The following is a 25,204-nucleotide window of genomic DNA, read 5'->3' as shown; positions in this document are numbered from 1 at the left end:
CACAAGCACTTGAATGAAGATGGATTTAGAGTAAGCTTTGAGGAAATGGAGTGACTTTCTTAAAAAGCGAGTTGCTTTTCAGGAAAGCAGATGCTTTTTTGTAAAGGAGTCTATGTTAGCATTGCATCTATGCATGAGACTCCATCCAAGGACGTCTTTGTGTGAGCATGGTTTTCAGCTAATAAGGTTTCATTGAGTTTTTGGCAGGTTCATACCATTTTTGAAATTGTCCGGCTGCCCAGTTAATAAGTGGGCAACTGGTTGCAAAATTAGAAGCCAAAAAAGCTAGTGTCCCCTCTTTTTGGCTATATCTGGCATGAAGCGATCTCTTTCTCCCCTCTTTCTGGCTTTGGGCAGCAAGCCAAGGACCCTCCTCTCCTCTATTCCTGCAGGGGGGTAAAAGCCCCTATTTTTGTCGAGCTGCCAAGAGCTATAAAAACGATCTCTCTCTCTCACTCTCTACGATCACGAAAGGAAGGCGCCAATAATTCTTACCCGCTGCAGCAGATTTCAGCTGCCAAGTTGAAGTTGCCCACGATCCCCTATGGCTGCCCCAAGTGCATCAGTTGATGCGGAGGCCAAGTAGGCAAGTTTCATTGCGAGGAAGTGCCTTTGAAGATTGTTTCCATCGCAACAAGTTGCTGTTTTTCTCTGTTTTCAGCCCATATACGTCGTAGACGAGGCTGATTTACGAGAAGGAAACCCGAGAGCACACCTCTGTTGTGTGTAGATTTGGAAGAGAGGATTCTTAGCATAGAGATTTCTTCTAGCGAAATATTTTCCAAGAGCCGAGTTGCATTCCGAGTTTCAAGTCTTTGCAGGTGATGCTTTTCATGTTTTGATTTATGAGTGTTTGTTTTCAAGTGCACTTCCTCTTCACGAGCCAGTAGGAGTGAAGGAAGGCATGAGCCTTTGCAGGAGAAAAGGGCTCTATGCCCAAGGGTTTCGCACCCTGAGTTAGTGAGTAGATCCACGGATCTGAGAGTGGTAAGACTCTCAAGTTGGAATCAAGGAGTAGAGATTGCTCAATAGCCTAGGTTGTGATTGTGTGAGCATGGTTTTCAGCTTATAAGGTTTTATTGACTTTTTGGCAGGTTTTCACCATTTTATGGGGCTTCTAGGAACTATAAAAACACTCTCTCTCTCTCACTCTCTAGGATTAGGAATGAAGGACGCCAATGTTCCCTGCATGCTGCAGAAGATTTCAGCTGCCAAGTTGAAGTTGCCAACGACCCCTATGGCTGCCCAAAGCGCATTAGTTGATGTGGCGGCCAAGAAGGCTCTTTCCATCGCAAAGAAGTGCCTTTGAAGATTGTTTTCATCGCAACAAATTGCTGTTTTTCTCTGTTTTCAAGAGGCTGATTTACGAGAAGGAAACCCGAGATCACACCTCTTCTATGTGTAGAATTGGAAGAGAGGATTATCACCATATAGATCTCTTTTGGGGAATTATTTTCCAAGAAGCGAGTTGCGTTCCGAGTTTCAAGTCTTTGCAAGTGATGCTTTTCTTGTTTTGACCTATCAGTGTTTGTTTGCAGGTGCACTTCCTCTTCACAAGCCATTAGGAGTAGAGGAAGGCATGAGCCTCTGCAGGAGAAAAGCACTCTATGGCCCAAGGGTTTCACACCTTAAGTTCGTGAGTAGATCCACGAATATGAGACTGGTAGACTCTCAATTTGGAATCAAGGAGTAGAGATTCCCGAGAAGGGACTTTGTGTCCAATATAGTTGAGTTGACGCTAAGATTTCTATGGAAGAGGACTCTGAGAATAGAGTCGGAAAAGAGTTGAGGGATGCCATGTCCTAAGTCTACAAGGTGAGTTCTAGAGGTGAGAACCTTGGTTCTTGAGGATTCTCAGTGAGGAACAGAGGTTCCTAGTAATAGGGTTAAGCCGAGGCTTCCGAATACCATCAAATCTGATCTAGAACAGACGTAGTAATACGTACGGTTCAAGTGCTTGTATAAAGACTTCTCCCTAGTAATAAAGATACTCTTTACGAGGAGAGCCAACCCATCTTCTGGTCCCTAGTAGTGTGTCGATCTTGTTTCTCTCTCTATATATATCAATTGGTGCCAGGTGCGGCGGAATTAAAATGGTGAAGATCTAGATTTCACACTTCCACAAATCTTTTACTTCTTTCCTTGCGTTAGTGATTTCTTTTAGCTTGCATGATGGTGGCTTTTACTTTCCCTGAAGAGAGGGAATGAAAGAGAGCGGTAGAGATGTGTAGAGAGAGAGAGAGAGAGAAGAATGACACCCGATGGGGTCTCAACCAACCCTCTCAAGGGCTCCCCACACCGTTGCTGATGTGGTATTTGCTTTTGATTGCGTAAATGGAATGTACACACATGCAATACCTCAAGTACAGACTCTACTCACTTGAATGGTGAATGTCGCGACAGTAACTCCTCAAGACGAGGCACCTCTGGTGATGATTTGAAGCACCTTTGCATCCTTCTCGATGTGGGATTGTGGATGGCCGCAGAGGGGTATATTTGGGGCTGAATTTGTCACGTGAATAGCTAACCCTATGTGCATGTGGACAAGATGTAACTCCTATTTCTAGGTTTTAGGACAACCTAGGAAGTGTTCGGACACCCTTATGAGCTTGTACGTAGGACGTGCATGTCCAGGCACTTTAGAGTAGCTGCATACCCTCTGATTGCACATGAGAACAACTAGCATCTGCAAGGTGTAGGCAATGGGGAGTGTTCCCATACAGCACCATTAGTACCAAGCCTAGGTAATAACAGCATAAGAAGCATCTCTTATTAGTAGTTCATCAACTTATTAATAAGTGACATTTTAGCATCATTTTATAAAGTCCTGGGGCTCAATCTAACACTGCTCAACCCAAAATTTTGCACCTATATAGGAAGCCATAGGGACCACCTCTCCATATATCTAGTACCCACAGTACTCAGCACAAGGATCTTCAGCGTTTTTCAGCCATCAGCCCATCGCCAGCATTTGCAGCAGAACCACCCCAGCATTTTCAGCTCGCAAATTTCAGCCCTAACCTCATCATCGAATCGCAGTTCCACGCCAAATCAACCCTAGCCTTTTCAGTTTCCAGCCCTTAGGCTCGTAGATCCAAGCATCTACCGCAAGATCCCATCAGCATCTCAACATCTAGGACCATTGTATCAGCATTTGTGCAATCTAAAGCAAATATCTCTTTAGCGATAGAGAGGGTGCCTTTGGAGGGGGGTTTGGGACCCCATCTGGTGTTAGTCTTCTCTCTCTCTTCTCGCTCATAGAACCTTCATTCACAGTATCATTCTCTTCTCTCTCTAGTCATTGCATCTCTCTCATGAAATAAAAGAAACTCTTTCATAAAGTAAAAGGAACCTTGAGTACACACTAAGTACTCATCCTGAGCATGCACCATCAATCGATTCCACTGCACTCCGAAGAAAGATATACCTTCATAAGTTCACGATAGTCTGAACTCACAAATTATAAGATGGAATAAAGCACTCATAAAACTATAAAAGCAAAGGGACTCAAGAAAAGAAAGGAGAAGAACAAAAAGTAAATCACTTTAGGCATGTAGCTTCAGGAAAAAAATTTCTTGAAAGCTTGCCAAGTCCTTGAAGTGTGCAGCTTGGTAGCTATATACATCCACCACTTCATGGCACTACCTCAGAGAAGAAACAACGGCTCAAAAAATCTTTGATCCTTCTCTTGCAAGTGATCTTTATGGCTTATGCCCTGTAAGACAGAGCCGTGAAGACGGGAGCGTGCTCGATGCACGATGGAGTAAGGGTGGGAGTGGCTAATAGGGGTAAGGACCGAAGATTCTTTTATAGAATTTCCAGGAAACTTTGGAAGCACCACCTTGCTATGTCTGCTCTTTGGTAGGACCGGTATGCTTTCAGAAAAGCACACGCTTGAAGCTCAAAGGGACGGGCACCACATGCCAACAGAAAAGAACAGATTGAACAACTTTAAGCACTTCAAATAACAACTGAACTGAAAGAGATGCGCGACACGGGACTGGGAGTGGTAGAATTCCACCCCAAGAGAGCACTGGCCCCAAACATTGGCACTCCTTTCGGTATTTCTTTATATTGCTAGAACTCAGTACATTGTCGGTACTCCACCCTCTGCACCTTCGTATTGATGCATGCCAAAGAATGAGCCCTTAGATCATATTTGAAGGCCCTTGGCCATGAAAAGCTTTCAAACTCGAAAGCATCTGATCCCAAAAACTGGCTTAAAAAGCTACCAACGCATTTCACGGGAATCCGTACAACTGCCACGTCAGCAACGCAAATCGTGGAAATCCGTATTGTCTGCCACGTGGCACTGTCATCGCAAACTGCAGACGTCCGTACAGCTGCAACATCATCATCTTCTACGCTTTTTTTTTTAGGGGGGTGTGTGCGTGTGTGTGTGTGTGTTGGTTCCGCGTTAGTTTATTCTCTCTAGGTCACTTTGGCTCCAACAGATGGGGTCCCATAAGTTGGCGGAAACTTCTCTTTAAAAATAGGCCTCTCGGCAAGACTTTGTAAGTTGGTAAAACTTCTTCTGTTGCTTCTACTTCTTCTATTGCTTCTTATGGGGTTTAGGCTCCTTGGCCGAGATTTGCAGGTTAGCTCCGTTATTCAGTGGCTTGACACGTCAGCAGTTTGTGACATCCTCTTCTTGAAAGAAAGTAATCGTCTACGATTACAGCATATCTGCAAAAAAACTCAAGTTAGCTCAAAAAAATTTGAGGGACATTCAGTTTTCTCATTCCAAATCAGAGCTCTTGATTTCTTGGGTCGTTGGCTTCCTAGAAGAATCTCATCCAATAAGGCGCCTCGTTCCAGATTGGAGCTCTTGATATCTTGGGTTGTCAGTTTCCTAGAAGTATCTCATCCAATAAGGAATATTCAGTGGTTGGCACCACAATGCAACACAAATGCTCACATATGCATGTTACAAGACGCAACGAGCAGCACCATTGAGCACTCCCCCAAGACACATGGCATGCAGTATGAATCTACCCAGCAACTACCTCGCCACTTCCCCCGTAAATAACCTTAAAAGGTACGGGCCATGAGTTCAGAGGACTAGTACAACCAAACGCTCCCCAGACCGCAACCTGCGTCACTTTGAGGTTCAAGAATACAACCAAACACTCCCCAAACATCTCGTCTGCGTCGTTTCCAAGGTTTTCCAACATACAACGAAACGCTCCCCAAGCATCCCATCAGCATCGTTCCGAGGTTTTTAAGCATACAACGAAACGCTCCCCAAACGTCCCATTTACGTCATTCCGAGGTTCAGACAATACCAAAATAGCATCTCTCACTACTCCACCGGGGAGTAAATCACCAATCATTGAAACCAGTATTAAAACCAGAGTCAAACAGTTCAAATCAACACCAAGACACGTTCAAAACAGATACCATCCATTTCAAACAAATTCCAAACACGATCACCAAACAAGTTCTCAAACAGATTTTCAGACAAAATTCAAACTTAAAAAGCAATCTCGACATCAGTCAAGCTCAAAAAGACGACACGCTTTCCATCCTGAAACCTGCACCAAAATTAGGGTTAGATTTCTTCCATAAGGTTGTAGCCGACTGCACCATGTTCTATAAGCTCTTGGACAAATAGTGCTCCTATAGCGGTGATGGTAGTCTCAAGACATAGCAATCAGACTCGATCTCCAAGGTTATCAACTCGAGAAGAGACACCTGTTGAGAGACGTCGAGAAACTTAAACTTGTAATCTGCTAGGTTTCCATGGCAAGAATTTCAAGATACCCCACTCTGCTAGAAGCTACACTCCGAAGAAAGATGTTTGAAGGCATGTAGCTTCGGGCAAAAATTTTCTGAAAGCTTACCAAGTCTTTGGAGTGTGCGGCTTGGTAGCTATATACATCCACCACTTCATGGCACTGCCTCTGAGAAAAAACAACGGCTCGAAAAATCTTTGATCCTTCTCTTGCAAGTGATCTTTATGGCTTATGCCTTGTAAGACAGAGCGGTGAAGACGGGAGCGCGCCCGATGCGCAATGGAGTAAGGGTGGGAGTGACTAATAAGTCCGGGGTCGGGACCGAAGATTCTTTCATAGAATTTCGAGTAAATTTTGGAAGCGCCACGGCCCACCGGTCACTTGGGCCCCAACGGACGGGGTCCCAGAAGTTGGCAGGAACTTCTCTTAAAAAATAGGCCTCTTGGCAAGACTTTGTAAGTTGGTAAAACTTCTTCTTCTGCTGCTTCTGCTCCTTCTGGGGTTTTAGGCTCCTTGGCCGAGATCTGCAGGTTAGCTCCGTTCTTTAGTGGCTTGACACGTCAGCAATTTGTGACAAAGTCCCTACCTCAGGAGGACCATTTCCAGATCCTCCTCCGTCTTCATCTATGCCACAAATTGCACCAAATTCTATGGAGACTTTGGTAATGTCTATGATGAAGATGATGCTACACCAAGAGGCTCAACGGGCCGTGGTGGAGCAGGCACGCGAAGCTCAACGCATAGTGGCTAACGAAAAGAGGGCAGCTATGGAGCTAGTGTGTGAGACGCTATGAGACCAACGCATGCAAGACTTGCTCCTGCAAGTGCTATCCTCAAAAAGCGACCCACTCAAGTAGGTGGACGAGTCATCACGTAGCCCACGTAGAGACAACAACTACTAAAAAGTTGACTTCCAGGAAGTATAATGATAAGATGGATTATTCTCGATTGCATCAAATTAATGCTTACTTTGCAACTAGCAAGAAAAACAGTAACAATAAATTTTTGAATGTTGCCATGTATTTGTCGAGTGATGCCATTAATTTGTTATCAGGCCTGGCAAGAGGCACAAATGGCCGAGCACCTTGATCGTGTCGGAGTTGGGGAGCCAGTGTCTTTCACTTCAGTCGACTTCCAAGACAAGCTCAAGGCTCGTTTTATGTCACCGCAGTACTATAATCGTATTTTCCAGATTGGTGTTCAATTGCATAAATCGGATGCAGATCGCAAGGAGGCTTTCCTCTTTGTTTTGGACGAGTACATCAGTTGCGATGTGCAAGCCTTCAACCCTACTGACAACAATGTCGCCGTTAGGATGGTCTCGCACAAGAAATGAAGCACAACAAATGTAAGCCTAAGGAGAATAAGTCATCTCCAAGTAACCCACAGAGCCCTCAAGAGAACCAACAAAATGGTTAGAACAACGGTAATTCTTCTCCTTCTCAATCTTCCTCTACACCAAAAGCACAGAACTCTTCACCTAATAGTGATAACAAGGGAAGGCTAAAACTCAAGAAACCCCCTAAGTAGACACCTGATGAAAAATTGTAGTAGGAGGTTGGTAAGTCTTGAAGAACGAATCACGTATGGTAAAGAAGGACGATGTTTTAAGTGTCACACTAAAGGTCACATGAAACGAGATTGTCCCAAAAGATCTAGTAAGAAAGAACCCACATCTTCTGTCAATGTCATGAATGAGCAAGGTAGTGCGCCACAAGTTTCTGAGGATCACCCTGACAGGTCTCTCATTAAGTATCATGGTCATGTGAATGGTCAACGTATTGTGATCTTAGTTGATTCTGGCAGTGTGGTTAGTGATTCTCTTGCAAAGAGGGCGCACTTAGAAGCTATTCCAACAACTCCCATTCAGGTTTCTGGATTCGCTCCCAACATGGACTCTTGAATTACGCATGAATGTCCAAGTGTGCTAGTTTTTGTTCAGCAAGCATCTCTCCGTCATAAGTTTGTCGTGTCTCCTCTTAATGCCCAAAAATGTGTTAAGTGGCACTCATGCATGGTTCTCCCGTTTTGTACCTTCCGGTCTAAAAATATCTCAACCGGTTGCTCAGTTGACTTAGTGGCAGAGTAATAAAATGTTCCCCTTGTCATTTTGCAGCTAATGACGCGAACAGATTTCGTGGCCCCAAATAGCACTTTCCTAAATTTTAGGAGATGCTTCCATTGGACTCCCACTTGTCATCTGACCATCTTTCACCACTGGGACCACGTCCAAAAATGCAATGTAGCCAAGTTCTCAGGTGATTTTCTCTTGGTGACCCCACCTTGGCACTATGCCTCCATTGAGTTAGTTTCCTAGTATCCACCAACTTATTAAGTGCGGCGAGGAGACCTAGATGACTTTGAACTGAGCCTAGACACCCTTTTACTACTAGAATTCCAATGCCGACCAACTTCTCTTCTGCGGCGGGTGAAACTACTGTTTCACACTAGCCATACAATGTCCAGCCATTTGCAGCTTCAAAAAGAGGGTCTCAAAAATTAAACCAAAATCATCGAAAAGAAACCAACTAAGGTTAGCAGTTGCCACGTCCTCATAACATACCCCCCTCTTGAAATCGCAAACGTCCTCAATTGCATACCATAAATACATGCCATTGATGACCTTGTGTTGCCAACGCTCTTTTATCATCGGATGTATCCGCAAGAGAGATCATAAGACATAGATACAAATGACTTAATGAGACCTTCATACCTTGTCATTTCCATCTATGATAGAAGTGAACATTATACGTTTAACACTTAAAGAGCGATGCACACTTGTATTGCGGTAAATCCACATGTATATTTGATGTACTAGCTCTGTCATTACCTCTCCTTTGCACACGTTGTGTTGGGACATGCGTAGGTTGTAACCCAAAGGCCTCAAGGTAAAGCTGCAATCCATTTGGTAACTCTTAACAGTTCATAACTTCATGCTCTTCTTTGCATCCATAGGTGGATAGTCCTTGAACTTCACCAAATAGCGTCTTGCAACCTGTCCCTTAACTTTTCTTTCCTTATGTGCCAAAATTTGCTCAAGCACCGCAATTTCATCAAGTTCCTTAACTTCTAGCTGGTCCTCATCGGGCATATCTTCCGGCACATCACCCATGAAGGGTCTTAGAAGACGTGAAACGCATTATGAATCTTCCAAGCGTCAGGTAGTTTCAGTCTGTAAGCAACATCATTGATCTTATCAAGCACTTGAAAAGGCCCATAGTAACGCATGCTGAGCTTCGGAAACAACCGTTCGTTGCCCTTCGCTTTCTTCAACCTTGCCTTTTCAAATCGCAAAAGTACCCAATCACCAGGTGAGAACAACAGTTCACGACGGTGACGATCAACAGCCCTTTTCTGTTTGGCCCGAGTCTTCTCTAGGGAAACTTTAATTTTCTTATACATTTCATCCATGTTCTCAACATATCGATGTGCCTCAAAGATCTTGTCCTTTGTATGCAAAATGGGAGGAACTTTCTTGCTGCCTTCAACAATCTCAAAAGGTGCCTTGTCAATTGACGAATGCATCTGTTAGGAGCAGCAGAATGAATGTTGTTCTTTTCTCAAGATGAGTGCTCCATAATGTGCTCAAGGTTCCTTTTTGTTCTTATGGAAGGGAGAGCCTTCCGTTCTTAATGAGAGTGCAATGATCACAACAAAGTGAATGGACACTGTGCGTGCAAGTGTATGAGACTGAGAGACAGAGAGAGAAGAGAATACGACACCAGAGATGTTCTAAAACCCTCCTCCGCAGCCCCCACTCTAGTTGGCGAGAGTGGTCTATGATTGATTACACAAACTGGTACAAAGTGAATGCATGTGACTGATGCAAGTTTAGGCGAGATCGATGATGACGACGGGGATGACGAGACCGATCTAAGGGCTGAAATCTGATGTAAATTCACTGCTTTCCAAATACGTTGCTGGCTAAATTCTGCTACTACTGAAAACGCTAGGGAAAACGGAGGTTTGTTGGTCCTTACTGCTGAAAATCTGCTGGTTCTTATTGCTGAAAATCGCCATGCAAATGGGGGGGCGACTTGGGTTCTAGAAACGATAGGCTGCAATGCAGACCTGGGGGAAAAACGCTAGCAACATGGGAGGCTATGGCAACGGTTGCTTGCTAAAAACGCCAAGACTGATGTCTTCTTGCGACGGGTGCTTGATGGAAAACCCTAGCGCTAGGGGAGTCTTTGCTTGGAGGGAAAACGCCACCTTGCTTGGAGGGAAAACGCCACCAAGGGAGGTTCTTGCTGAGAAGTTGCCTGTTGAGCGATGGTGCTCCTGCTGCCTCTTCTGCCAATTAGTGCTAGTCTAGGTTTGCTTGTATACAAACTTACTCAATTTGCCCTACCTACTTTTCAACAAAAGTCACTTAAAAATAATAAGTGAAAAATGTCAAAAATAGGGAAAATAGGCTAAATGCACTAGAAAATTCCCCTGAAGGATTCTGATGGATTCTAATGGGAATGCTTATGATCATGCTATGTGCAACCAAAGAATATGCATCTACACTAAGTGCCTGGGCATGCACGGTCTACGAACAGACTCACAAAAGTGCCATAACACTTCTAAATCTAGACTGAATGAACCCTTGTCATGTTGTAGCTTGTCCACGGACACATAGGGTTGGATGTGTCACGTGACATCCCCTCCTTTTTTAAGTGAGGTACTGGTACCGAACTGTATGGCGTCGAGGGAGATCGCCAATAGCATCCGGAATCCTGGAAGGGACTCTTTGTCGGCCCACTCTGATGTGTGGGTCGTGCGGTACTTGAACTTCATAAAGGTCTGCAACGCTTGCTGCTTTGGGCCGCACCGAAAGCGACACAAAGTCTTATGTGGCTCCTTCAATGCTTCAACTTCGGCGAGAGTCATTCTTTGTTCGCCTTCAAGAATCTCCATGGCTGAAAATTCCTAAAACCATTTCCAACACAAAACCATGAACATACCTATTTCATGTAAAGTGAGTGGAAAGAATATTGTCTTCCTCAGAGACTGTGCATGCAATGTAGATGAACACATAAACGGAATGCCAAACCGTTCACCACACACACGCAAACAATGAGAGCGAATCTTGTCTTTCTCATCTAAAGCAATCAACTGTCGCAATTCACAACGGAAATGCCCATGCTTACTACTCATACTTTCATGTGCTCTTTCTACAAATGTGTCATGCCAAGGAAGGGACATGAAATGTGACTTCCTTGAATGCAAACAATTCAGCTTTTCATGAAAAATCCACATACATCCGTGCTCATTCATGAGTGAATCGTGCTCATCGTACAATATGGCATGCCTTTGAAAAGGGATCACATAGAGACGCTAACTAAAATACAGGAAAGCATCGCGAATGAAACACTCGAACAATGCGTGCTGACTAATCATTCGTACACATAATACTTCCAGTGAGGGTTCTTTGGACCTAGGCTCGAGAGCCAAGATCGGTTCTTCTTGAAGGGGTGCTTTGGAATCTGCGCCGCAAAAATTCGGGATTTCCGTACGGATGCCACGTTGGTGCAGCCAATGTTGGTCCGAGCTGGAAAATCGTCTATGCCAAGCAAAGGGTGCAGGCAGGTGTAGTGCAGAAGGTTAGGGCAGGTATGGAGTCCCTGGGCAGCCAAATGATAGCGGGAATGTTTGATGTGGTTCTTTAGGCCAAAAAAGCTTCAAGATGAGCCCAGATGGGATAGCAGGTGAAAGTGTCTGAAATGCCAAGTCAATGCTCTAGAATGTGGTGTTCGATGTGCTCTAGAAGCCGGTTCAGACGGCTCGTCAAATGGAGCCCCAGTGTGCAAGTTATTGAAGTACAAAGTTAGGAGGTTTAGTAGATCCCCGACGGGCAGGGGAGCTGGGGACAGGTGGCCCACGCTAATGTTAGTGGATGCATGTGTAGAGCTCGAATTATGGAGCATGCTTGTCTTCTCGGATTGCAGATCGAAGCTCTGGATAGTAAGTTATGGCCATCAAAAGTTTTTACGGGGGCCATGTTTGAGCCCACTTGCCCGCATCAGAGGATGTGCCATTTGGTATTTTTTTGGCCTCGCCAAGGTTCTCGGTGATAGTATGCTTCATGTGGAGTTGGCAGGAACTGACTCCACGTCAATTGGATGCCCAATTAGCGAGGTACCATAGGTCAAATTCTGGGATTGCTTTTTGAGGGGTGCATGCAGTTGATTTTTTTTATTTTTGTGGCCTCGGACAACTAGCTCAGAGAAGTCAGGAGATGGTGAGGTTTGCATGGCCTGGGGGCCGACTCATTGATGATCCGGCACAGCTTTACGGCTCGGCCATCGAGTATGTAAGTAGTGAGTGTCAGCTGTGGGGAGCAAGAGGAAAAAAATGGGATTTTTTAAGGGTTTTTCCAACCCATCTCGAGGGAGAGTGGCCAGGAGCTGCCACGTGGCCTCCGCATAACCCACATGAGCAGTCCATTAGAGGGAGTGGGGGGTATAAGGGCCATGGCGGGCGCCCATTGTGGGTATCTCAATGAGTTTGTGAGCTTGGAGCTCCTCAGCGATGCGAGATGGTAGGGGTGTTGTGGCGCTGCTAGTTGTGCCTTGCGCGGCGGCGTTGCCGTACACGCGGCGGTTTTGTGGTGGTCGGAGACGACGCGGCAGTGGCCGTAGACGATGGCGCACGCCCGTTGTTGGCAGTCAACTAATGACATGGCAGCCCGTTAGGTGCCCATTCCCACGGCCATTGGAGGCCCCATCTTTTGGAGTTAAGGGGGGAGGGCAATAGCGACATCACTAATGCCCCCCTCCCTGGCATAAATAAAGAGCAGTCCCATGGGTGAAAAGAAGAGAGAGAGAGAGAGAGAGAGAGAGACCTAGGAGGGCCGCCAGGTGAACAAGGCAAAGGCAAGGGGCCGACCAAGCAAGGACAAGCAAGGGCAAGGAAAAGTAAAGGGCAAAGAGTGAGGCCGGGACCAAAAGGGAGGAGGAGGAGAGAGAGAGAGAGAGAGAGAGAGAGAGAGAGAAGAGGACTCGTGGGGAATAGGTCAAGGAAAGGGCCGGATTGGTCAAGGGGGAAATCAAAGAACAGTGCAAGATAGGCCTTTCCAAAGGTGAAAAATAAAGGAAAAAAGGAAAAATAAAAAATACCAAGGGGCAATAGCGACCTCGCTAATGCCCCCCCCCCCCCCCCTCAAGTGCAAAAAGAGCAAGAGAGAGCAAAGGAAAGAAAGGCGGCTACCTCCTGCCAAGGTTACCAAATGTGGATGCAAAGTGGACCAATCAGAGCCCAGATGTCCAAATTGAAAGAAGCACCCCTATAAAAACCATTTTTGCGCCATTTTTTTTCATGCTTTTTGCCAGAGTAGGCTTCTTGCCAGGGCTTTGCGCCGGTGAGCCTGCAGAGAGCCAAGATAGAGAGTGTGTGTGAGTTCTTGGATTGGCTTTTTTGTGCAGAGGTGTGTGCCTGCAAAGCCCCAAGCGCGTGTTTTCTTGCCCGGCAACCATGTGGGTGCGTCGTTTGATGTAAACGAGTTGTAAAGAGTGTTTGAGCAGTGGTGAAGCCTCCTTTGTGTTTGCTCTCGCGTCGTTTCTCTTTCTCCTACTCTGGTGTTTCCCCTCGGTGCCGGCATTGTGGATGTGTGCCCCCCCGGACCGACACTGTTTGTGTGAGAACGAGATTGAGCGGCTGTGTGCATGTGTAAGGGTGGAGACAGACCGTGGCAGTAGGTGAGTGCTATGTGGTGGATTTGTGGAGCGTGTGAGCAGTGGAAATTGAGTGGGCGGTGGTCTGCTAGTGTGAAGCGTGTTTTCAAAGGTGTTTTCTGAGAGGATAGGGGTGGTAGATACCCTGAGCTGTAGAGAGGCCCTTGTGTTTGTGCCGGGCGTGTTCTCACATTCCCCCTCTCCAACGTCAGTAGTAGTTAGCGTAAAAGCGGGGGTTTCCGTACTGTTTTCCACGTGTCATGTCCGGCCAGTCTGTGTGTGTCCGGGTCAACTGCCATGTCATCCCATTTGTGACAGAGGAACCCTCTTCCATAATACCCTTCCCTTTGTCAACCATAGTGTAATCCCACGTTCATGTACTCTCTATCTTTACCAAACCAACCAAGGCCCACTTCTTGAGGAAAAAGTGATTCTGTCTCGGCGAAGGAATCATGAAACCGGCCTGTAGGGCGGTAGACTTTGGCTTTTACTTGAAACTTTATTGTAAGCTTTAGCACACAGAGAAACTTTGCAGAAGGAACTTGTAACATGAATTAACACTTCAAAGCACACACGGCTCGGAAGCTAGAATGCTCCGAGCAAACCCCGACAACCTGTAGGCCTCAAAAACTGGCGCCCCTTTCGGTATTTCTTTATTCCTTCAGAGGGTAAAGTCACAAAACTAGAGTCCTTGGGATCTGCACCTATATCCAACTAGATCACACCTGTTCTAGCAAAATTTCAGCAACATAACGGGCCCAAAACTCGCCCTGAACAAATCCCGCTGCTGGAACTCGCTTCCAAAGACATAAACCCTCTGATGTCAGCCCAAAAACAGCAATTACAGCTCGCTGTATTTACTAGTTTTTACCCTGTTTCAGCCCTAAACAATATCAGAACTGTCCTCTAACAGTGGGGCACTGTTCCAAATGCTTCTGACATCCATACGGCTACAAAATAGTTCAAAAACAGTGCATAACCAGCGCCGAAAATGCACCTATAAGGTGAGGTTATCACCCTCACCAGTGCCTGATTTTGGAGTAACGGTTAGCTACTCCTGTTCCTGCTCAAAGAGGCTCTTGCCTCGGGAGTCGGCACAGAAGCATAAGACCACAAAACTATACATAGGTCAAATGAAGAGCCCTCTTGTGGGGCATCATGATACTGCACGTAGGGGGGAGAGGGAGCAGTGTAGAGTGTGCAAGACATCACTTCTTGCACTACACTGTACATGAGAGGGAAAGCTTACACACAATAGCTTATACCTGCAACAATGGATGAAAAATGCAACCCCACGTTTATTTCAACGCTTCTCTCTCTCTCAAGGTGGAAAAAGCCCAAAAATGTGTCAAGTGGCACTCATGCATGGTTCTCTCGTTTTGTACCTTTCGGTCTAAAAATATCTCAATCAATTGCTCAGTTGACTTAGTGGCAGAGTAATAAAATGTTCCCCTTGTCATTCTGAAGCTAATGACGCAAACAGATTTCGTGGCCCAAAATAGCACTTCCCTAAATTGCTTCCATTGGACTCTCACTCATCATCTGACCATCTTTCACCACTTGTACCACGTCCAAACATGCAATGTAGCCCAATTCACGGGTGATTTTCTCATGGTGACCCAACCTTGGCATTGTGCCTCCATTGGTTAGTGTCCTAGTATCCACCAACTTATTAAGTGCGGCGAGGGGACCTAGATGACTATGAGCGGAGCCTAGACACCCTTTTACTACTGGAATTCCAGTGCCGACCAACTTCCCATCTGCAACTGAAACTACTATTTCACATTGGCTATACAATGTCCGGCCATTTGCAACTTCAAAAAGAGGGTCTCAAAAATTTAATGAAAATCATCGGAAAGAAACCAACAAGTAAGGTTAGCAGTTGCCACATCCTCGTCACAAGAAAAGTATACAAGCCAAGGTGGTAGTATTCGTATGTACAATGAAACACATGATTTTATAGATCATGCCGTTTACCTTTTCCACTAGACCATTACATTGTGGATAGTACAGAGTTGAGTGTCGAACATTCCCAACCATAATCAAAGTTCATTGCCACTGACTAGATTTAGCTTTATCTGCCAATAGATCATATAGTCCAGAAACACCTAGAAAGATGTTGCACACCATAAGGACCATTGTTGAACATCCGCAATGCATACCTAAGGCATTTAAGCCACAAGGATCAAGTGACCAGTCAAAAGGTGACAGGCTAAACTATTGGGTTAGAGAGGTCATGCTCTTGCTTGTGCGACTTCCCTTTGCCCTTGGTCTTGCTGGAATAAATCAGCCATAGAGTCTTATACTCATGAGTTGGACCAATGTGTGCAAGGATCATGAGAAATGCTTTTGAGAACTAGCATTTTTCCTCTTGATTGGATATTTCTCAGATAAATTTGTTGCTGGATTTCAAATGCAACTTCGCACTTGAGTCAATGAAACTTAGTTCTCTCCTCTTCAGTGAAAGAGATCAAATAAACTGTTGGTAATTCCTACAAACCAAGAGCATTCCAAGCCTTCACTGATGCCCCTCAACACCCATGGTTGAGCTCAAAACAATCGTCCAAGCCAGAGTGTTATTACAACTATTTTCAACTGGCTAAGGTCTGTAAAGACACGACTCGCTGCAAACTGAAATGAAAAATGAATCTTACAAATTGAGGAGAAGAAACGATTATTGTTACCATTTTTGAAGTTCTGTGTTGGGATTGCAGCTATGATTAATGAATCTTGAAAGGTTTCCCTTCAAAGTTGCATCAACCACCGTCTCCCGATTGATTTCACACATGTAAAAATTGCTCTCATCGCGCTCTTTCATGCCCCACAATCTCGCCTCGCATGTCTTATCATCAATAACTACCCAGAAGAGAATATCTGATAAGTGTTCACCAACCATAAAAATGCCTGAATACTTGCCAGAACAAGTGATGATTACCTTCACCAACATATTCAATAAGAAAATCTCCTGCTTTGATTGGTTCAGCTGCTTGTAGCCCCCAGCCACACCTCTCTGTCTACAAGGGCATGAGTTTCAGCAGTCAGTTCAGCAATCGCATGCTGCTCCATTAGATTCAAACTTGACATGCAGTTCTAAAGGGTGACATCATCACCTTTGTGAGATCTAGTTTCTTTGCAACACGTTTTTGAAAGGGAAGATTTGAGCAAGAAGATCCACACCCGCAACTGGCTGAACAGCTGTACTGCAGCATGCTAACAACCACTTGCAGATGTCAATTTCTCACATAGAATTTACAACCTTAAAGTGATTTTGTTTGCTTTGGGGATGTAAAAACTCACCTGCATATACAATCTTTCTCACAGAATGCCTTTGAGCCTCCTGTGCTTGCACATGCACACTGCATGTATTCGTCCTCTGAGCGCCTTTTTGGCTTCTTCACTAAGTAAATGTCTGCATAGTTGTCAAGGGACTAGTAATTGAGAAATTGTGAACCTTTAAAAATTTGAGTTGCAAGTGTCTATTTCAAGGCACAGAATGTAAGTGCAATCTGCTTATTTAACTGCCAAACCTCCTAGAGCATATTTATGCCTTGAAGCAATGTTCTCAAAAAGACATGGCAACTGCACTATTCAGATCTTGAGCAAGTAAACCTTCTACCACTGCAGTTTCATCAACATAGTAGGCCTACGCTCAAATCTTTACACTCAGCAGTCTTGGTAAAAAGTGTAAACCCTGCTTAGAGGGTGTATCTATGAGTCAAAAAATTGTGAAAAAAAACATTCAGCATAGGATACTGCGCCTTATATGGACAAAAGGTTGAGGCCTCAGCTTCAAGTCTCTAACATAGTCGTGATAATTGCGGGGCACTTCAAATTCACGAAAGCAGTCTGCAACTGGTAGGCTGTCAAAGACAGCAGAAATACTCGCCAACTTTTCGCCCTGAAAAAAACAAACCCTTCGTCTACATTGCAGAGACATGCAGTGAAAGTTGAAAGTTATTACTGAATGAATTAACAAGCATTCAGCCAATCAACTTAAGCCCAAAGGTAGACAAGCAAAATCACTGATAACTCGTCCATTAATTTCATATAAAGGTCGTCCCTCCAGCGCTGGAAAGATAAACCGATATCAAACACAAGGAGTGAATGCTAGAAAAGGGGTAATCGGTGGCCAGAGATAGATTTGATAAGGTTGAAAATAGAAATTGTGCAGACAACTGCTAAACAAGGTAGACCCAATGCCATAGACCATTGTAAGGATGAACAAAGCCCGCACGATCATCCAAACATCGGCATTGGACCCCAGCAAGATCCCAGGCACCTTGAAGGACAGTACCTACGCCTAATCATCAAATGTCAAAATGTACAAAGCAATCCTGTTGACGTATGTTCAACTAGGGAAGCCACAACACCTAATAGCTTTGCACTTATTCCTGTTACAATCACTAGATGGACTCCGCCACATAAAAGAAGAAACTCTGTTGCCATATTTTCAGGGAAGCCACACTGAACTGATTGGAGTTCCCAATCTCTTGGGAGTGAGACCAAGAGATTCTGAGGTATCCAAAGAGATGAAGTTGTCGGTGGACACTGGATCAAACAGGATCAATACTCTTTGCCCGTTCAAGCTGCCCCATGGGCCCTTTGAGTAGCTGCCTTTTTCCCTTCTCCTTGCAACTCATACCTTTTGCACTTATTCCTGTTAAATCAGTAGATGCACTCCACATAAAATTTAGACACCTCAAGTGTCCTCTGCCCTCAAGATAGAAAAATTCTTCTAAATGTTTGTTTTACCTTATGTCATCTCCTGATTTTTCTGGTCTACCTTGAACCTAAAAAATCCGTCTAGCAACACTGACACTACTATAAACCTACAAAACATTAAGCCTTCTAGAATTTTAATATTTTAGACATGTAAAAAATAATATGTTCACCGAATATATACCAAAAGAAGATCCAAAAGATATGGAATTGTGGGTGGTCCCTCGTCAATTTCAATAACAAAATATATTTCCACAGGCATAGGCATCCCTCAAAAAGGCTCTCTATTTTTTTTTTAAACCTAACGCAAATACTTAAGCAACAGTGATAGCATAGAGGAAACACATACATGTGGTTCACATCTTGAGGAGTTTTCATGTCTCCAACATATCATGTATCCAGGGATGTCCTCTAATAACAATGAATCCTCCAGACAACACCTCTCATGGTATGCCCTTGGGCATTCTAAACAGCGAAACAACTTCCTTTGCCCACTGTTAGTCTCACTCCCACAAGCATCACAAACATGCTGAGGACAAACTAGCCCTCTTTTGGGGTGGATCTGTCTCCTCCACTTCAAGAGACAATGTTGATGGTAGAACTTCTTACATGTTCGGCGTGTGCACTTCACAAACAATTCTCTGTCAGCATTTCCGATCTCTTTGCACTCAAAACACTGCACCTGTTAGGTAAGCAACAAAGGGACATACACTTAGCGATACCCCATCATTGAATCTAATCAGACAAAGCAATCATGTGTGGAAAGTAAATTTTCTTTTTTATGTCAACTTGCAATGGCACATATATTGCACCTTGTTGCCTTTACAGTTATGGCACAGCCATAAATTCTGCTCTGGAAATGTGTGGAGATCTAAACAGCGCATGTGAAAGCCTTCACCAGACTGCCCACACCAGAAAAGATCACCACTATCATGGCAAATTGCGCATATAGAAGAAAAGCCATCATCTGCCATGCAGTCACACCCATCCTTTGTATTCATGCAGTCAGACCCATCCTTTGTACTCATGCTCCAAAAAGGAACCTCAACCGACTGGTGAGAAAAGAGAGACTTTCTGATCAAACGCATGCCAGATTAGTCAACAGAAGAAGTTGCTTCCAGTCTCTGGTAAACATGAGACCTTGCCCCCAGAGTGTCTGTTCATTCAAAAAGGACTATGTCATTATGGTAAGATGTTCATTGTACACTTGCCCTTGAGCGCAGGAGGAGGAGAAGCCTGTATACAGAACAAGGCATGCTTCAAGCATCTAGTCTGCAAGTAGTCAAAGCTGCAATGACTCTTTGACACTCCAATCACCCAGACCTGCAGTGCAAAATGAAGGTTTATTCTCTGTACTTCATTTAGAACTTGCAGAAAAAACAGTACGTATCCTACTGATGCTGGCTATGGCATTTGCTGTCGTACAAAGGAAAAACTTTCCAAGAACTACAGAAAATGTTCACGTAAGCACATTCACGCCAAAATTACAGAAAGCACTGCCGAACATAGATAGACGACTATGGAAAGTAAGCCTCCACTTGATAATCATCCCAGTGAACATGGTGGACCAACATAAAAAACCTTGTGTTGGCAAATCCACCCAGTTAGGTAGCTATTAAACAAACAACACGTGTGTGATGTACCTCAATACTCTGCTGTATAAGCCGACTTCTAGCTCTACAATCAATATCTGCATCCACTATGCTGATATCGATGCACGTATACCCCCGTGTTCTTGCTTACTCTGCACCTTCTTTGAACTCAGGTGCATTGCCATAGTCTATAGAAAGAACCACATATAATGTAATAAGTTTGAACTTGAGTCACAGAGAATGTTCATCGTAGCATAATCAGGATCCATATGTGCACTTGCCCAAACAATGAGTGTAATGTCCCCCCATGGTTTTTCTGTATAGGCCAACTTCTGGTGCTACAATCAATATCTACATGTATTGTGTTGATATTACTATAGCCCATTGTTCTTTCAAGATAGATAAATGTGAGCCAGGGAATATAAGAGCATATCTAATACAATTCAGGTCCATTCATTGTAGAGACATTAAGTGATGTAACTTGCAATTCAGTCCTTATTGACTCCACTGCACTCCACTGCACACCTTAAGCATACAAATGTCCACCAGTCTCATCACTCCAGTTTTCTTAATCTACATCTCAAGTGTAGGCATATATTTTCCATGTTCTTAGGTGTCTACTGATGTATGAACATTGTTAGGGTCCAAGATGAGCATTGCATCTCCACACCTAAGAATGCTCCCCTTGATATGTAGACATTAAAGCATTATGTAGACATAAATGCTACTGCAATCTGATACTTCCGCATATTAAAGGCCAACTTGTAAAGCATGAACTCTCTTCACCAGTCTCATTGCCTCCGTCATCTCGATTCTACATTGCAAGATTCTGCAGTTTATACTATCCACATTCTCATTAGAGATGTCAAATTAGCAGCTAAAATATGGATGAATATTGGAGTTCAAGTACTTAAACATCAATCAGATCCAATGATCCAAACAAATTTGTTTCGGAGTACCATTAAATATATAAAACTCCACTCAGCAATATGCATTTTTTATGGTACTCCCAGGCCAAAAAACAGCTATGGACAAGTTGGCAACATGCACTTTGAGATGCATAAAGTGAAGCTATAATATATGACATAAAAGGCCACACATTGTTTGGCATTGGCCCCAAACCCAGGAGCACGGTCCGGTCCAGAGACGTTGTCAACAACTTGAAAACTTGAAGCGCTCTTTATCAGGGCTAGAACAATGGTAATGGGCATCAATCATGCCACACACCGGCTTGACCCAGAGAAGCATTTTTGAGAGGCATCTTAGTGCCTCATCAACAACATTTGTCTTCTTATTTGCTACTTATTTGATACATACACGTGAACACCCATCACTACATGTCAGTGTATCTTTTGCCCAAAAAGACACTATTGTCCTAATCACATGATTACCGACATGTACAATCAGTGATCTAGGAAATGCCATACAGCCAGGCACCAATATCCTTAGACGGAGAGTGTTCCTTCCACCATGAGATATCACTGCATTGGGTTCTTGAGTGGTAAAATCACTTCATGGCTTCATTCATCTTGAAAAAAAAGAAAAACAGCGCTTCCCATAGTTTTATGTTTTGGCAGTGCTCTGTCTAGCCCCTTACACCCAACCAGAAAACTCGGCAAAGGGCAAGATTGAAATGTACCAGTCCAGGTAGCACCCATTACTCAAGGAATGGAACTGAGGGAGGAAAGGGAGCAGGAGCGTCGTCTTCTAATGGATGCCCGCGTTGGGCAGTCGCCTGGGCAGTCGTCAAATGTACATTATGCCCAGGTCAGTTGTCAAAGTGCCTCCAGACTCTTGCAAGTCCATGGACTTAAAAGTTGAATTATTTGCCCAATATCAAAGAAAATTTATCGAATGTTCTAGTTCTATCTTCTGAATTTCTAGTTGGAGCTTCTATAAGCACGGAGTCCGGTGGACAAAGGTATTGCCAGAGATGTGGATAAGAGTAAACGAACCACTAGCACCAGCTATAAATTCTCAAAAAAGCAAGTGCAAGTGTAACTTGGTATATTTGGAGGTGGTGACTAGAAGTTACATACATGCATGCTTAATATTGATATATGTGTGTGCAAAAACACCCATGTGAAAAAGCGAGAGAGCACTCACATTTTCCCTTTTCCACATGCAACCCCACTCGTATTATGCACATGCATTTAGAGAAGAGTTTCCCAATGAACCAAAAGATATAAAGGTATTAAGAAGGTGAAACACCTAATGTGTAGTCCCCTTGAAAGGAAGTAAAAGATACTCTTTCTAAGAATACCCAAAAGCTAGAACATGAAACTCATCCATGAAAGGAGACTCTTGAAGCTTGAATTCTCATTCAGTGGTTTTGTTGAAAATTGAATACAAAAGAAAAACAGTGTACTAATAAGATCACTATTGTTTATAACTTATTTCCAAAGTATGACTAAATCAATTCACAATGTATGTGACCACACTTGAATGAATTTTTCCATCCCACAGATACTATTATTACCATGTGAGATGCAGCTCTTAGAGAGTCCTAAACACCTGATACGGGAACAATGCCCCCATACAACACCACCACCAGATAAAATTTAATGTACATACTAGACGGACCTCCAATTTAGAGGGTCTTTGAGCCACCCTCTAGATTATAGAAGGCTCACTAAGTTGCTAAAGCGATTCAATTACAACTTCTCACCTCCAACCAAAAGTTACCCTTATCTATATGTGCAATTTGAAAAGTTTGCACACTCCTCGACTTGCCTGAGAATAACCTATGGGACTGCCCAGCAAATGATTGAGTGGAACATCTATTGGAAGCACTACAAGCAAGACAAAGAGCGAGAGAGAGAAAGAAGAAGAAGAAGAAGAAGAGTTTTTTAATGTCAAAGGAAACTATCCCAAGAGACCTTAAAGATACATCCGACTAGGAGAGTTGAACTCAAGACCTGTTATTCAAGAAGCAATTGGCATAACCAATCTATCACACTTGGATGATAAAAAGGTTATACCATTTTCCTATTTTTATTAGCGCGCACACACACACACAAAGAGAGAGAGAGAGAGAGAGAGAGAGAATGACACACGAGAGATGGACTTACTATGGAAAAGGACAGAGAGTAGCACCTTATCCTTCTACATTAGAGATAACGAATAAGGATAGCTAGTAGTGTATTGGGTGGCAAGTTGGGACATGGGTATCCAAGCCATATGGCCTTTAGACCCAACAACCCCCCACTCAAATGCCAAGTTGCCTTTAAGCAAGTTGTACACATATATGTAAGCTATGTGGAGTATGTATCTCCCTTGTATCTCTAACCAATGGTCATAAGCACTTGATAGTGTGCAAGCCATTCGAAGGGTAGACTTTTGTTTAGTAGATCTACAAGGTTTTCATTTGTGTGAATCTTGAAAAGCTCAATATGCTTGTCCTCAAGCAACTTGCGAATGCAGTGCTGCCACACATCAATATGATTCATCTTTGCATGAAGCCCCATATATTTGTGCTGGCTAGGGTAGCATTTTGATAATTGCAAAGCAAAACTAGAACTTTTGCATTAATGGCCAAGACTCCCACAATACGTGTGAGCCATATAACTTCCTTGCTCACATTGAACCCAGCAACCTGCTCAACATCAATGGTAGATTCAGACATATAGCCTTGCAAACAAAGTCACCATGAAACTACACCACTAATGAATGTAAAGACGTGGCCTAACATGGACTATTTGTTGTCCACAATACCTACATAATTTACATCTATTGATAGCCGTTTTTCGGCTCTCATAAAATAATTTTTAGAAGCCACTTCACCCCACAAAAACACCCTAACACAATGATTAGGCTCGCTTTTTCATTGTAAATAGTGTGTGTGTGTTTAGGGTTTTATCATATTTTTTATATATCAAATCATTGAGCGAGTCATTGGGCTAGGAGACCAAAAAATAAATTTATAATATTACGGTCCTCTTTATATGTAAATATTTTCTATCAAATAAAGGACCTAAGTATAAAGGGCTATTTTCAAAAAAATTGTGTATTTATATAAATACATATTCCTAGGTGTGCGTTATTAGGCCTAAGTATGCTAGCTTCCATCTCGTGTCATTCCTTATACATATTTTACTATCATTCTATCCCTTAAGCTCTACTCACACAAGCCTTGAAAAACCTTTATGTGACTTCATTGAAAAAATTCACCAATAACCTTATCGGCTCCGTCATATTTATTTATTTATTTATTTTCCATCCCTCCCAGTTAAATATTCACAAGTACGTAGATTTTATCTTCGAATAAATTCCATGAATTACACAAAGTAGAGAATAACTGAGGGTCCCTTCCCTCATGATTTTCCTCCTTTTGTTTTATATATTTTTTGCCACCATGCATCCCATGTGTCCTTCATGACTAGCTAGCCTATCTTCTTACCCCACAAGTATATATTATATTTGATACTTATCCTATACCATACATGTGTGCAAGCTCCTTGGCAATATTAGGTCATGGTTGATGTATGGGGGGCTCACTTGTAAGACTACAAAGGAAAAAGAATCAAATAGTGGCCCACTTCAAGATTTATTAGGTGCTGCAGGGACAGCTTTTTGCTCGAATTTTGGCACCTTCTTATGATCTGAATTTGAGGATACTTCCAAAAGACAAAACGTAGCTCGTGAGCTGAAGTATCTTTCATAATGTTTTCAAAAAAATTGAAGTCAAGGGCAATTTTACATGAGATTTATGGCCGACTTCAAAACTGCCAGCTCATACACCAAAAAATCTTCCTATTTCTCTCACCCTTCCACACACCTACTCACTCTTACACACTCCTCCCTCTCCTTCCCACTCCCAAACCTGCAACTCCCATGTCCTAATTCACCCTCTTCACCATTGCCACTTCTCTCACACCTCCATAGCCTTCATCCTCCATTTCTACACCCCTAGGTGCTCGCCTTTCTCTCTACATATATGTCCATATTACCATACTCTCTTCAGCTTTGTAAAGAACTTCAAAAAATCAACAAAAATCCAAGGTTAACATCTGCAAATAAAGGCTTTTATCATGAATTTTCCAAGGTTTGAAGATAACATAGATTCATCGACACGCGCTATTTCGCCATGCTGACCGTTTCTTCTACCGGTGCTGTAACGAGGTGAATGCCAACTTCTTCAAAGCTTCAACCTTGCTTTACAAGCTTATCCCTTCTCTAACTTTTTTCATCATATATCTCACCATTTGGTGAATGATTTTGTAAATATTTTGTAGTGATAATTACTAACTACTAACCACTAACCTTATTGTAAAATGCACCCTCTACTAAAGTAGGCACTCCCAAATTATTCACCCAATCCTCTCTCATTTCATCCTCAATAATTCTCTTCCCTTGAGCCCACGTCCATGTGACTCAAAGGACAAGAGAGACCCACCCTCAAATAAAAAAAATAAAAATATGCATAATCTTTTATTTCTTCAAATAAACTTGATTAGGTCTAATCCTAATCGGGGCTTCTAAAACCTATAAATAGAGCCCT

The 25,204-nt window shown here is 43.3% G+C and overlaps 1 protein-coding gene across 7 annotated transcripts in view; it reads right to left on the bottom strand.

Annotated features, from left to right (window-relative positions):
* The window catches only part of LOC147455619 (histone-lysine N-methyltransferase ASHH3-like), a 50,594-nt gene extending 29,094 nt beyond the window's left edge, over positions 1–21,500 (bottom strand). For all 7 annotated transcript variants that reach the window (XR_015188389.1, XR_015188390.1, XM_086514354.1 and 4 more), the window contains exons 1-8: positions 21,344–21,500; positions 18,925–19,435; positions 18,462–18,794; positions 17,147–17,291; positions 16,691–16,802; positions 16,504–16,603; positions 16,329–16,407; positions 16,078–16,249 (exon numbers count right to left, since the gene is read on the bottom strand). Coding sequence is in view for 5 of the 7 variants with exons in the window: in XM_086514354.1 (XP_086370480.1) it covers positions 16,078–16,249; positions 16,329–16,407; positions 16,504–16,603; positions 16,691–16,802; positions 17,147–17,291; positions 18,462–18,794; positions 18,925–19,200 (1,217 nt within the window). In the remaining 2 variants the exon portion in view is untranslated. The remainder of the gene's footprint in view (positions 1–16,077; positions 16,250–16,328; positions 16,408–16,503; positions 16,604–16,690; positions 16,803–17,146; positions 17,292–18,461; positions 18,795–18,924; positions 19,436–21,343) is intronic.
* Between the last annotated feature and the right edge of the window lie 3,704 nt (positions 21,501–25,204).

The sequence above is a fragment of the Adiantum capillus-veneris genome, chromosome 6 (genome assembly GCF_014529385.1).
Source record: "Adiantum capillus-veneris isolate H3 chromosome 6, ASM1452938v2, whole genome shotgun sequence".
In the NCBI taxonomy this organism is placed as follows: Eukaryota; Viridiplantae; Streptophyta; class Polypodiopsida; order Polypodiales; family Pteridaceae; genus Adiantum; species Adiantum capillus-veneris.
This window is presented reverse-complemented; position numbering and strand designations above follow the sequence as displayed.